The 13,119-nt window shown below is 63.5% G+C and overlaps 1 protein-coding gene across 4 annotated transcripts; it reads left to right on the forward strand.

Annotated features, from left to right (window-relative positions):
- Positions 1-1,908: 1,908 nt before the first annotated feature.
- Positions 1,909-12,518, forward strand: MEIS3 (Meis homeobox 3). 4 transcript variants are annotated; one of them, XM_006264941.4, is made up of 13 exons: positions 1,909-2,506; positions 5,251-5,453; positions 6,198-6,345; positions 6,771-6,821; positions 7,059-7,109; positions 7,861-8,001; positions 8,691-8,799; positions 8,963-9,108; positions 9,363-9,439; positions 9,525-9,583; positions 9,707-9,793; positions 11,300-11,380; positions 11,489-12,518. In XM_006264941.4, exons 1-12 carry the CDS (start codon positions 2,495-2,497, stop codon positions 11,356-11,358), a joined length of 1,143 nt encoding a protein of 380 aa, XP_006265003.1. In that variant the 5' UTR covers positions 1,909-2,494; the 3' UTR covers positions 11,359-11,380; positions 11,489-12,518. The 4 variants fall into 4 exon arrangements, with proteins under 4 accessions (XP_006265003.1, XP_019333878.1, XP_019333876.1 ...); XM_019478331.2 differs by lacking the exon at positions 1,909-2,506 and adding an exon at positions 2,618-3,738; XM_019478330.2 differs by lacking the exon at positions 1,909-2,506 and adding an exon at positions 3,978-4,134.
- The last annotated feature ends 601 nt before the right edge of the window (positions 12,519-13,119 follow it).

Consider the following 13,119-nt stretch of genomic DNA (forward strand, 5'->3'; position numbering starts at 1 on the left):
CCGTGCACACGCCAGCACCCCCAGACTTGCAGCCCCCCACCCCACCTCCAGCTTTGTGCAGGGAGGGCTGTCAGGGCTGCTCGGGGAAGTCTGTCTGTCTGTCCATGGGGTCCTGTTGACCCCTCCCCAGAGCTGGTTGCAACCCTGACCCCGCCAGCCCACCTGCCCCCCCGCCCCATTGACCAACAAAGGGCGGGGGGGGCATGGAGGTACAGAGCGAGGAAACTGAGGCACGGAGGGGAGCAGAATGGGAACCCAGGTGTCCTGCTCCCCCCACCCCCCCAGCCCCCAGCCCCCTGCCCTGAGGCAGAGCAGCTGAGGCAGGAAACGCGGGGCCTGGCCGGTGACCTTTGCACCCAGATCTGGACCTCTTGGGAGGGGGAGTTAATTAGCAGCTGTAATTAGTGGGAATGAGGCCCTAGCCCTTTAAATCCTCTCTTCTTTGCCTGGGGGGGTGGGGGGCTGAGACTTTGGGGTCCCCCCAGCACCCTCCTGGGTCCACGAGGCGCCTCAATTTTGGGGCCATGGACCCACATGTGTGCCTGGGGCGGGGGGGACACATGCCTGGCACCGAGGGCACGTGGGGGACCCTGGCTGTGCCCCCCAGCGGAGAAGGCAGTGGGATGGGACCCAGGCGTCCGGGGCAGGGGGGGCGGGGGCAGCTTGGCCTGGCGGAGGGCTCCATTTTGCCCTGATAATTGGGCAATTAGCGTGAAACAACCTCTTTTTAATGAAGCCTTGTTAAAAAAGAGCCAATGAAAAGAGCTTTTAAAATGGGGAGGGTGGGGGGGAGATGGGCACAGAAACCTCCCAGGCGCTAAAGGGGGGCACCGGGGGGCGAGGGGGGGGCGCTGAGCGGCACCAGCCTGAACTCTGACCCCGAAGTCCATGGAGCCACAGTGGGGTGCCCCCCCCCCAGGTGGGGGGTCCTCGGCCAGTTTTTGGGGGGTCACAGGCCTGGGGGTGCCTGGCACAGATTGGGGGAGCCCCTAGAAACCCAGATGCCTTGGGTCTTTCCCAAGTCGGGGGGGGGCTCCCCTGATGGCAGCTGGGGGGCACTGTTGAGGTTGGGGGGGGTCTCAGGTCTTCCCGGAGGACCAAGGGGCTGGGATGGCAGGGACAACCCAGGGGGTATCATGGGGGGGCATAGAGGAGGGGTCCCCAGGGCAGAGGGTCCCCAACTTTGTGGGGGTTCAGGCCCCTTCCAGCCCCCTCCCCTGGTCCTGGCTGGGGCGGGAGAAAAGCCTTGGGGAGGGGGATCCCAGCCAGGGGGGTGTTGGACACGGGGGGGTTGGGGGGGGGGCTGGAGATTTGCCCTGCAGGGGAGGGTCTTGGGCCTGGGGGAGGGGTCTGCCCAGCCGTGGGGATGGGGGAGCCTGGACAGAAAAGCTGGGGGGGCCCACAGGGCTGGGGGACCCTAGCCCAGGGTGGGGGGGGTCCCAGGGCTGGGCGGGGTGGGCCAGCTTTGGGTGGGGGCCACAGGTCTGGGGTGCCTGGCCCAGATTGGGGTGTCCCGGGGCTGGGGGGAGCCTGGGGGGGGTCTCTGACCGCGGTCAGGGGGGTCACAGCACTGGGAGGGTCCCTCGCCTAAAATGGGGTGTCTCAAGGCTGGGGGGGATCTGGCTCAGGGGTCCCAGGGCTTCAGGGGGGTCCAGATTGGGGGGGTGTCCCAGGGCTGGGGGGTTGTCTTCGGGGCATCGCAAGGCTGGGGGTTGGCTGGCTTTGATGGGGGGGGCTAAGGGCTGGGGGAGCACCTGGTCTAGTCGGGGGGTCCCCGTGCAGGGAGAGGGGTCCTCACTCCAGCTGGGGGGGTCCCAGGGCTGGTGCTGGGGTGGGGGGAGCTCAGGGCCAGACGGCTGGCCGTGGGGGGGCCGGGGCGCGCGGCACAGAAGGGGTTAAAGCGCGCTGCCGGATGTGCTCATCGCTGCCAGGCAGCATCTTCCCTCCATCCCTCCATCCCTCGCAGCCCCTCCAGCCAGGCCTCCCCCCACCCCTGCTCTGGGGACAAGGGGGGGGCTGGGGGCTGGGCCCACCCCCCCCAGCCCCTGCACCTTTGCTGCCCGCTGGGGCGGTGCCTTGGGGACCCCCAGGGCTGGGGGGGGGGCAGCAGGGAGGCCAGGAGCCACCCCCCCACCCCCTTCCCTAGCCACCCCCCCCTTTCCTAGCCCCCCCCCCCCCCTTTCCCTGCCTCTTCGCAGGCTCATCCGTCACCCTGGCTCTGACAGCTCGGAGCGGGGCTGGGGGGCTGGGCCTTGCCAGGGCCCCCCCCCTGAGCAGGGCAGCCGGGGCCTGGGGACAAGGGGCTTGAGACTGGCGAAGGGGGGGGGGGCAAGCTTTTTGCCCCCGCTAATTGCCGCCAGCCGTTTTGCACACTCAGGTCTCTGGACTTTGGGGGGCTTTTGCCCCCCCCCACCATTGCAGAGCAGCACGCGTGCCCCCCGCCCCGGCTCGGCTCCGCAGCCGGCAGCTCCTTGCACGCCCAGGCCGGCGGCTCATGGCACAAAGGGTAAGTCCGGCTGGGTCTGTTTTTTGCCGGGGAGGGGGTTTGGGGTTGGGGTGGCGGAGATGCCCCAGGGGCTGGGATCAAATTTGCACCCCTATTCACTTAGTGGAGGGGGGGGGGGGCGCTGTGGGCATAGTGGGGTGCACGTGTGCAAGGAAAAGGGGGGCACCCTTGCAATGGACCCCCCACCCAATTCGTGCCCAGGACGCCGGTCTCGGCGGGCACCTGAATTCGGGGGTCTCCAAGTCTCCCGTCGCTTTTCGGGGTTCAGTGGGTGCATGTGAACCCCCCCACGTGTCTCCGCGTCCACCCTCCAGCCCCCCGGATCCACCCCATGTCATTTTTCCAGCGCGCCGGAGCTGGGTCCCTCTCGCCTGCTGGATTTTTGCCTTCGCCGAGCGGCTTTTGCAAAGTTCTCCCTTTCCCAACTTGTTTTCACCCCCTTTTTGCAGAGAGACGAAGTGGGGGACGAATCTCGGGGGGGGGGGGGGTCGTGGAGTTTGCAGGCGTCCGATGCTGAGACGTATCAACCCATGTCTCCCCAAAGAGTTTCTCTTGGCTTAAAAAATGACATTTAAATGAGTTTTTGGGGGGCTTTTCCCCCTTTCGGAGTCCATGCAGGGGCAGCGGGAATAGATCTGACCCCCCCCCTCCCCCCGGCTTCTGTCACTGCTTAAAATCGTTGTGCAAATATCCGCAGGGACACTAGTATTGTGGGAGGGGGCAGAAAAGTGACTCTCGGGGGCTTTTCATATAGAAGAAAAAATAGGAAAACCCCAAAACAGCAGCGGCCAGAGCCAGCCCAGTGCAAAACCCAGAGTATTTGGGCGTCTTATCTTTTAAACTGAGAAAAAAAAGAGATTTGGGAATAAAAGTGAATGCAAAAGAATATTTAGGTGTCTTATCTTTTAAATTGGGGAGGGGAAAAAAGAAGAGATTTGGGAATAAAAGTGAATTCAACTGAATACTTAGGCATCTTATCTTTTAAATTGGAAAAAAAAAAAAGATATTTGATCACAAAAGTGAATTCAAGTAGCAGATCACACCAGGAGAAAGTGGAAGGACAAATCCAGCCCCACCCCCGGCCCCCGGGTTCGTAGGATGAGCCGGGTGGATCCTTTCCACCCGCTAAAATGTGGGTTTTGGGGCGAGCGAAGGCATGGGTCGAGCTCCCGGCCTTTGGCTTTTCTTCTCTATTATTGTAAATGGAAAAAAAATAAAGAGGCAAAGAGCAGGTAAACTCTCTGCGGGGGCCGGGTGATTTAAACGAGGCGTGCGGGGCGGGTGGGGGGGCGGTGGAGAAATGTCTTCAACCCCTCTTGAAGGCATCCCACCAGCTCGCTCGGGCAGCGGATGTGGACCCGCTTGGCTTTTTCCTTTGTCAGATCCGGCCGGGGTCCCAAGAGTTTGCAAAGGGCTCGCAGGGTGCAAATAAAATAAAATAAAATAAAATAAAATACAGGGGGGCGGGGGGGCAGGGAGTCTGTAGACGGGATGCGCCCGCTCTGTGCGGGGAGGGCCTGCGCCTTTCTAATCAGCGTCCAGTAAGGATCACGGCCAGCTCCTTTTTTTCAGTGCTCCTCTTCTAAGTTGCGGGGGGCGGGGGGGAGAAGAAAAGAAACCAACTCTGGGTAAGATTTAAAAAAAAAAATGATGACGATTATTACTATTTTAAATAGACTCTTTGATTAGAGCCAAATTCATGTTTCGGAGCTTTGCTTTCTGGGCCGGGCTGGGGACAGCTGCTCCGAGCCGGGCTGGAGGCAAAGTTCAGCTGGAAGAAACGGGAAGGAGAAAGAAATATGTATATATGTATGTGCGTGTGTATGCGTGTGCACGTATGTAAGTATGACTATGTATATATGTGTGTGTGTGTGTATGTGCATATATATATGTGTGTGTGCAAGTATGTGTGCGCACATGTGTATATATATGTGCATGTGTGTGTATGTGTGTATAAATATGTATGTAAATATATGCATATATGTGTGCCTATACATATATACATACACGCACACACCTATATACATCCATACGTACACATAGGTATATACTGGAGAAGCTGGGGGCTGGGGGGGGCGCTTTCCGCAGCCTGAATCAGCTTCCTTTTCAATATAAAAAAATCCTGTGCCCCACCTTTGGAAAAACTGTTGCCTTATTTGGAAGAATTAAATTAAATATATTTATAGATCATTTTTTTTCAAGGTGTTTTTACCTTGCAAAACTTTTGCTTTTCCCTGAGAACAGACAAAGCGGGGTGAGGGGGGAGAGGGAACCCCAGGAAGTTTTGCCAGCAAAGGGAAAAGGCCGGATCCTGGACTCATCCGCGGATGAGCCTTACAATGGCAGGGGCGGGCGGGGGGAGCCGTGCGCGGCGCGGTGGTCTCCGTGGGGGGATTCGCTGCCTCTCTGGAGGGGCCCAGGTGGTTTTCGGGGAGCTCCCGGCTCGGCTTTGCTTCCCCGAGTTGGTGCGGAGACCCAGCAGGGCCGGGAAGGGGGTGGGCGTTAGGTAAAACTTTGGACGGGAAAAGCTGGAGCACCCCCCCCCCCCCCCCCCGAGCAGCCTCACTTCTCTCCCAGCCTCCGCACATGACCTCTCATCCTGGGTGCCAAAATCCCTGGGGCGCCAAAATCCCCCAGGGCGCTGTCTCTTTAAGAGGGCACTGCCAGCCCCTGGGCGCAGCCCCGGGCGCTGGGCATGGGCGCAGCTCCCAGCCCCTGGCTCCCTCCTTCCACGTGTCTTGCAGTATGAGGACCTGGCGTGTTACCCCGCGATGGATGGACTCCCCTTGCCGGGATTCGCGGACCCCCACCTGGGCAGGAGCCTGCCGCCCCCCTCGCTGAGCCAGAGCTCCCCATACGGCCCCTCCGGGGTGAGCCACCGCGCGGGGGCACCCGCCGGCATTGGCAACGGCGACGCCTTGAAGCGCGAGAAGGATGAGATTTACGGGTAAGGCTGCGCCGGGGGGCGGGGGGTGCAAGGCGCGGGGCAGGGGTCCGCACCCCATCTCTGACCCCCAGCGGCGCGTGCGCCGTGTCCGCCCGGTTTCAGGCGAGCGCTGTCTCCCGGCGGAGACGGACCCAAAGAGACTAGACAAAGAGGGTTTCATCTTCTTTTGAGGGGGGGCTTTTAGGGGCCAAAAGGGACAGGACGGCGCGTCCCCAGGGAATGGGAGAAGGGGCTGGGGGGGAGGAGGGCGGGCGGAGGCTGGCTTTCATTTGCGGCTTTGCTTTTTCCCGGCCGATTCGGGGTCTCTGCGGAGTCGCCCGTCTCCGGTGCCGGAGCCGGGGCGATGCCGGGGGCGGGGTGCGACGGCAGGCGTGTGGGAAGGGAGGCTGGGATGCCGGGTGTGCGACACGCGTGTCGGGGCGTGGCGGGGTGCGCGTGGGCTGAAGTCGCTGGAGGGGCATGGGGAGCCTTGGCACGGCAAGACAGGGCGAGGCGGGGAGCAGAAAGCAGAGCAGCTGATGGGGTAGGGAATATGGAGCGGGGAGGAGAAAGCAGAGCAGTGGGTCAGGCAGGAAGCCTCGGGGGTGGGGAGCAGACAGCAGAGCAGCAGAGCAGGCAGGGAACCCTGGGGGCAGGGAGCAGAAAGTGGATCCACCGATGGGGCAGGGAGCAGACAGCAGAGCGGCAGACAGGGCAGGGCGAGGGCAGCCCCTCCGCGCCGCCCCAGCCCCGCTGGCCCCACAGGCACCCGCTGTTCCCGCTCCTGGCGCTGGTGTTCGAGAAGTGCGAGCTGGCCACGTGCTCGCCCCGCGACGCGCCCGGCACCTGCCCCGGCGCCGACGTCTGCTCCTCCGACTCCTTCAACGAGGACATCGCCGTCTTCGCCAAGCAGGTCGGCCCCGCGCGCCCCCTCACCCGCCCCCCCGGCCCCTAGCTCCCCCCCGCCGGGGTGGTCTGCAAGGTGGGGGGATACAGGGGAGATGGAAGGGGTATGGGGGATATGGGGTATGGGGGGATACCGGGGAGATGAGGGGTCTGGGGGATACAGGGCCACGGGGGTACAAAGGGTAGAGGGGGTATGGGGGAGATCAGGGGGGTATGGGGTGTAGGAAGGGGGATACGGGGGATGTAGAGGGCCATGGGGGGATCCCTTACCATGCAGGGCAGGCTGCGGCACCGAGGGGTGCACCCCCTCCACGCTGCCTCGGGGCCCAGACAAAGCCCCGTCCCATCCCCCCTCGGTCCCTGAGTCCTTTCCCTCCCCGTGGACGGGGTGCAGCCCCCCAATCCCACCTCTCTGCTTTGCTTCCCCCGCAGGTGCGGACGGAGAAGCCCCTGTTTTCCTCCAACCCCGAGCTGGACAATTTGGTGAGCGCTGCCCGCGACCCTCCCTCCCACCCCCCAATTCTGCCCAGTCGCCCCTTGACCCTGGGCAAGGATGCGGGGCCATCCCCTGATCCAGCATCCCAGCCCAGGTGCCTGGGGGCTCCTGCCTCCCCCTGTACCAGCCTCCGTGCCCCCCCCCGCCCCCCCAGTCCTGGGTGTGGGACCCCGGCATCTGGGCTCCCGGCTCCCCCATGTACCCCCCTCGTTCCCCCCTTGCAGATGATCCAGGCCATCCAGGTGCTGCGATTCCACCTCCTGGAGCTGGAGAAGGTAAATGTGCCCCCCTGACCACACCTGGACCCCCATCCTGGCCTGCCTGGGAGCTCCTGGAAGGCACTGGGCCTGGAAGACCCTGTATCCCCGGCAGCCGATTTGGGGGTGGGGGGAACGAGGCAGACAAAGGGACCCTTGGACTCGGCTTGGAGACATGTTGTCAGGGGAGGGAAGGGTTAAAAATATAAGCAGAGAAGGGGATGGGGGACAGGGAGCCTGGCCTGGCTATTAGGGGCATTACGGTAGCCCCTGGCAGCTCAGGCAGATGGGGAGGGAAACTGAGGCACGGGGTAGAGGGGGGAAGGGGAGGGGACCTGGGCATCTACATTCACCCCCCTACCCACTTCCTAGGCCCCCGAGGAGGGGGAAGCTTGTGGTGATTGGTGGGAGCTATGGGATCTCTGCGCAGCTTCATCCTGGGCTGGGCCTGGGGGGCACAGGGCTGTTCTGGGGCTGGTGGGTGTGGGTAGAGGGCACAATGGGAGCCCCTGTGAGGTCTGGACCCTGTGGAGATTCAAACCCACAGTCCAGCCCAGCCTTGCCCCCAGCCCTTGATTGGTGGGAGTAGTGGGATCTCTGTGCAGCTCCATCCTGGGCCAGGCCTGGGGGGCACGGAGCTGTCCTGGGGCTGGTAGGGGGGTGGGTAGAGGACACAGCGGGAGCCCCTGCGAGGTCTGGACCCTGTGGGGATTTGAACCCATGGCCTGGCCTCAACCCCCCCACCCCACATTGTCTTTGGGGGTCGCAGGTGCACGACCTGTGCGACAACTTCTGCCACCGCTACATCACCTGCCTCAAGGGGAAGATGCCGATCGACCTGGTCATTGACGACCGGGATGGCTCCAAGTCCGACCTGGAGGACTACGCCTGCCCCAGCCTCTCCGACCAGGTGGGCCGCCCGGACGCCAGGGTCCCCTCCCCTCCCCGCTCCGGGAAGGGAGGAGGCTCTGGGGGGGCCAGAAGCCTGGCTCCTCTCCCAGCCCTGCTGTGTGCCCCCTACTCCCTGCCCTGGCATGTGGAGGGGGGGGGGCAGACCTGGGGGCAGCCCCCACAGGGGAAACTGAGGCACAAGGGAGGGCGAGGGACATGCCTGCAAGCCACCTCCTCCTCCTGGGAGGGGAGTGGGGTCTGCGGGGGAGCCCGGATGCCTGGGTCCCGTCTCCAGCGGCGCTGGGGGAGGTGACGGGAGGGGCCCAGGTGGCGGCGAGACCTGCTCTCAATTTACAGCTGTGTCGGCGGCTTGGCCCCCACGGGGTTAAACGGCAACCTTTGCCCCCGGCACCCCCCCCCAGGGGTGTCAGGTTCCAGCAGGCCCCGGCGCGGTCGGGGTTAACCAGGCCGGGGGCACGGCCCAGACCCCACCGCCCAGCCCTGCCCTGCCCCCCCACTCCCAGCCCCCGTGGCAGGGGAACGGGGCCTAGTGGTTAGAGCTGGGAGCTCGGACGCCTGGGTCCCCTCCCCTCTCTAGCGGGCTGGGGGGCTGCAGTGGCAGGGGGGTGCCCCTAGCCTAACCACCCCCCCAGGCCTGGGTGCTGAGGGGGGGGGTGGTTCTGGGGGTCACACTGTGCCCCCCCCCAGGGCAGCGTGTGGCTGCGGGACGCGGAGGAGGTGGCGCCCGCGGGCACCCCGGGACCCTCCAGCGGGGGGGGGCTGGCATCGCACAGCGGGGACAACTCCAGCGAGGCAGGTAAGGCCGGGTCCCCGCGGGTTTCCCCCCACTCCCCGGCCCTGGCGAGGGTGCGGGGACTAGTGGTTGGAGCCTGGAGCGGCCCCTGGGTGCCCCCCAGCACGGCGGGCGGCGGGTTGGAGCCCCCGGCCCGGCCCCAGCCCGGCTCCGTGCCCCGGCCCAGGGGACGGGCTGGACGCGGGCGCGGCGTCGCCCAGCACGGGGGACGAGGACGAGCTGGAGCGGGACAAGAAGCGCAGCAAGAAGCGCGGGATCTTCCCCAAGGTGGCCACCAACATCATGCGGGCCTGGCTCTTCCAGCACCTCTCCGTGAGTCCCCGCGCCCCCCAGCAGCGCAGCGGCAAGCGATGGGTTAAACAGAGGGGCCGGAGGCGGGTTCTCTCCTGGCCCTGGACCACCCCCAGCCCTGGGGTGACCCCCCCCCATGCTGTGCCTCAGTTTCCCCATCCTGATTATGGGGCCCTGCTCTCCAGGGTGGGGGGGGTGCACCCATCCCTCTGCCCGGGGTGGGGGGTGGGCTGGGGGGAATCCCAGCCTTGGGGTGACCCCCCCCTTCCCCCCAGCACCCCTACCCCTCCGAGGAGCAGAAGAAGCAGCTGGCGCAGGACACGGGGCTCACGATCCTCCAGGTGAACAACTGGTAAGGCTGGAACTGGGGGCGGGGGCTGGGGGGGTCCAGGCCCCCCAACCCCCCCAACACCCCCATCCCGGTCTCACCCCCCCAGGTTCATTAACGCCCGGAGGCGCATCGTGCAGCCCATGATCGACCAGTCCAACCGCTCCGGTGATGCCCGGGGTCAGGGGTTGGGGGGGCATTTGGGGCACAGTCCCTGGGGCGGAGGGGGGGGGTTGGAGCAGCCCCCCCAGCCTCTGCTTTGACCCTTGACCCCCCCACTCTCGCCTACAGGCCCCGGGGCCCCGTACAGCCCCGAGGGGGCGCCCCTGGGGGGCTACGGCCTGGAGGGGCAGCAGCACCTGGGCGTCCGCCCCCCTGGTGAGTGGGGCAGGAGGGTGGGGGGATCCAGGGGGGCATCTGCCCCCCCGGCCCGACCATGGCCCTCCAAAGCAAGAGAGAAAAGGAAGCCCCCAAAATTGTGGGTTTTCCCCGCTGAAATGGTGTTTCCCCCTCCCAAAACTGCAGGTTTTTCCTTCAACATTGCACCCCCCCGCCCCGAAATGGTAGATTTTATTCCTCTCCCAAAATGGTTCCCCCCCCAAAAAATTGTGGTTTCCCCCACCCAAAATGGTTGTTTTTCCTCCCCAAAATGGGATTCCCCCACCCCCAAAATTGTTCTTTTTTCCCCCTCCCAAAATTGTGAGTTTTTCTCCCCCAAATTGTGGGGTTCCCCGAAATAGTGGGGGTTTTCCTCTTCAAAAATTGTGCGGTTTCTCTGCCAACATTGTGGGTTTCCCCCCTGAAATTGTGTTTTGCCCCCCAAAATTGTTAGTCCCCCCCAAATAGTATTTTTCTCCCCCCCAAAATTGCAGTTTCCCCCCAAATTGTTTTCCTCCAGAATTGTGAGTTTTCCTCCCAAATTGTGTGGTTCCCCCCAAATTATGCTGTCTTCCCTCCTAAACCTGTGGGGTTCCCCCCAAAATTGTGGGTTCCCCCCAAAATCATGTTCCCCCCCACCAAAAGCTTTTCACGTGGGGGTTGGGGGGGCGTATTTTGGTGCCGTTCTGCTGGGATCAAGGCCCTCGGCTCGGCCTGGAGGGGCCCCGGACTCCAGCCGTCGGCCCCCCCAGCCCCTGCTCCTGCCCCTGGCATGGAGTGAGTTTGGGGGGGTCTCAGCCTGGGGGCTGGTGGGTCTGGGGGTAGGGGTTGGGGTCATGGGTGGGGGTCAGGAGTGATGGATGGGGTAGGGGTCAGGGTTGACAGGGTTAGGGGTTATGGAGAGGTTTGGGGATAGCCCCCAGGGGATGGGTTTAGGGTTAAGGGTTGGGGTCAAAGGTCAGGGGTTCCAGGTTTTGCTAGGGGTCAAGGGTAGCATTAGCAATAGGGGCCAGGGCCGGGGGTTACAAGTAGGTTTAGGGGGTCAGGGCTTATAAATAGGGATCAAGGGTTACCGTTAGGGTTAGCAGTAGGTCTTGGGGTCAGGGATTCCAGATAGGGACCAGGGTCAAGAGTTATGGGTAGGTTTGGGGGTTGGGGGAGGGGTTATGAATAAGGGCCAGGGTTGGTGTTGAAGGTAGGGTTTGGGGTCAAGGGTTACAGATGGGGGTCAGGGTTTACAGGTAGGGCTTGGGATCAGGGGTTATAGATGGAGGCCAGGGATTATGGGTACGGTTCGGGGCCAAGGGTTACAGGTGTGGGGTCAGGGATTACAGGTAGGGTTTGGGGTGAGGGGTTACAGATGGGGGTCAGGGGTTGCAGGTAGGGTTCAGGGGCAGGGGTTACCGGTGGGGTTCAGGGTCATGGGCTACAAATAGGGGTCGGGGTTCGGGGTCAGGGGTCACGCATGCAGGGTCCGGCCCGGGTCTCACCCTGCTCGCCCCGCAGGCGCGATGGGCGGCGTGGGCATGGCCATGGGTGTGGAGGGGCCGTGGCCGTACATGTGACACCCGCATGCTGCGAGGACGTGTGAGTACTGGGGGGGCCCTGACTCCTGTCCCCCACTGCTCCCCCCATCTGAGGGGTGTCCGGGGTTCCCTCCCACCCCGGCACCAACCCCCCTCTAATATCTCGCAGGTTCCCAGGATGCACCAGGCCAGGCCGAGCATGTGTCGCACCTGTGGCGGGCACGGGATCCATGCGCCCCCCCCGGCTCTGCAGGGGCCCCCCTGGGAAGATGGGGTGCCCTCCCCACCCCCAGCTCCCCACGGCCCAGGCAGGATGCGGGGGCGACACGGGGAGACGCTGCAGGACTTAGCAGCGCAGAGACGGACTCTGGGCGCTCGTGTCTGCCGTACACCCCTGAGTGTGCGCAGATGCCGCGTGTGTGCACTTGGACACGGGTGTGCTCGTATCATAGACGTGGGTGCGCATCGTGGGTGTGCACTTGGGCGTGTGCACATACTTCACGTGTGTGCCCTCTGGCATGGGTAGACACACATCATATACATGTGTGCACATTTCACAGGTGTGCACGCTTGGGCACATGTGCACATACTTCAGGTGTATGCACTTGAGTGCATGTGCGCATACCTTGTGTGAGTGCACTTCGTGGCGTGTGCACATGCTCACATGGTACACACCTACACACGTACTTCATTTGGACATGGCTGCACATGCTTGCATCTTACATGCGTGTGCACACTTCACGTGCACTCAGGCACGTGTGCACACTCATGTCATAGGTGTGTGTGCACGCTCATGCACAGGCTTGGACACGTGCACTCGTATCGTGTGTGCCTGCACTCATCACCCCTGTGTGTCCTCGGACACACGCTCAGATGCTTGTGCCAGATGGACCTGTTGTACGGACAGGTGTGCACCTGTGCATGTCACCCCTTCTCGTGGCCACACTCATTTGTGTGCACAGGCATATACACACCCACCCACTCATGCCCACTCAGTCCCAGCCTCAGCAGCAGCATTGTCCCTCTCTACCATGCACCCACACCCACACACGCGCGTGCAAACACCCCCCCTCCACCTTGACCAACATCTGGGTCTATTCCTGCCCTTCCCGGCAGGTTTTGTTTCTCTTAATTATTAATGACTTAATTAATTAACGCCGTGACAACGGGAAAGTAAATTAACTTGGACGTTTTTCTTACGATTCCTTGTCCGCCTCTGGGTTTGTTCGGGGGGGGGACACTCCAGCACCGGCATCCGGGGGCAGGATGTGGCCTAGGCCTGCTGGAGGATGCGTGTCTGCCCCTGAATTCGGGAAGGGGGCCCAGGTGTCTGGGTGGGGCTGCATGCTGGGCCAGGGCAGGGGCAGGTTAAGCAGATGGGGAAACTGAGGCACCCCCCGGCCTGGCTTGTCCCCCACTCTGCCCCGAGCTGCAAAGCAGAGACGGGGATCCCAGGACTCTGGGAGCTGGGGCCTGGACACCTCTCTGGGGGGAGCGGGTGCTGGGCCCTACAGCACAGAGCAGATGGGCCGTGAGCGCCCCCCCCCCCCCCTTGCACCGCCCTCCCCCCCCCCTTGCACCGCCCTCCCCCAGTTCAGCCGGAGGCTAACGAAAGCTCGTTAATCATCCAATTATGCCCCTGTCACAAAGCCGGGAGAGGGGGGCAGAACGAATGTAGGGGGCACACGGGAGACAAAAGCCGGTGACCCCTGTAGTGGGGGTGGGGGGGGACACGTCCCAGCCCCGGGCTGGAGCCAGCTGCCGTGCTGTGGGGGGTGAGAGCAGCTGGGCCCCACCGGG

Source organism: Alligator mississippiensis, chromosome 15 (genome assembly GCF_030867095.1).
Source record: "Alligator mississippiensis isolate rAllMis1 chromosome 15, rAllMis1, whole genome shotgun sequence".
NCBI lineage: Eukaryota > Metazoa > Chordata > Crocodylia > Alligatoridae > Alligator > Alligator mississippiensis.

Bases quoted from the DNA above. Each gene is read 5' to 3' on its own strand.
- MEIS3 (XM_006264941.4), top strand. The intron at 5,454-6,197 runs GTAAGGCTGCGC...CTGGCCCCACAG, and splicing joins GAGAAGGATGAGATTTACGG to GCACCCGCTGTTCCCGCTCC. The intron at 9,109-9,362 runs GTGAGTCCCCGC...CCTTCCCCCCAG, and splicing joins GGCTCTTCCAGCACCTCTCC to CACCCCTACCCCTCCGAGGA.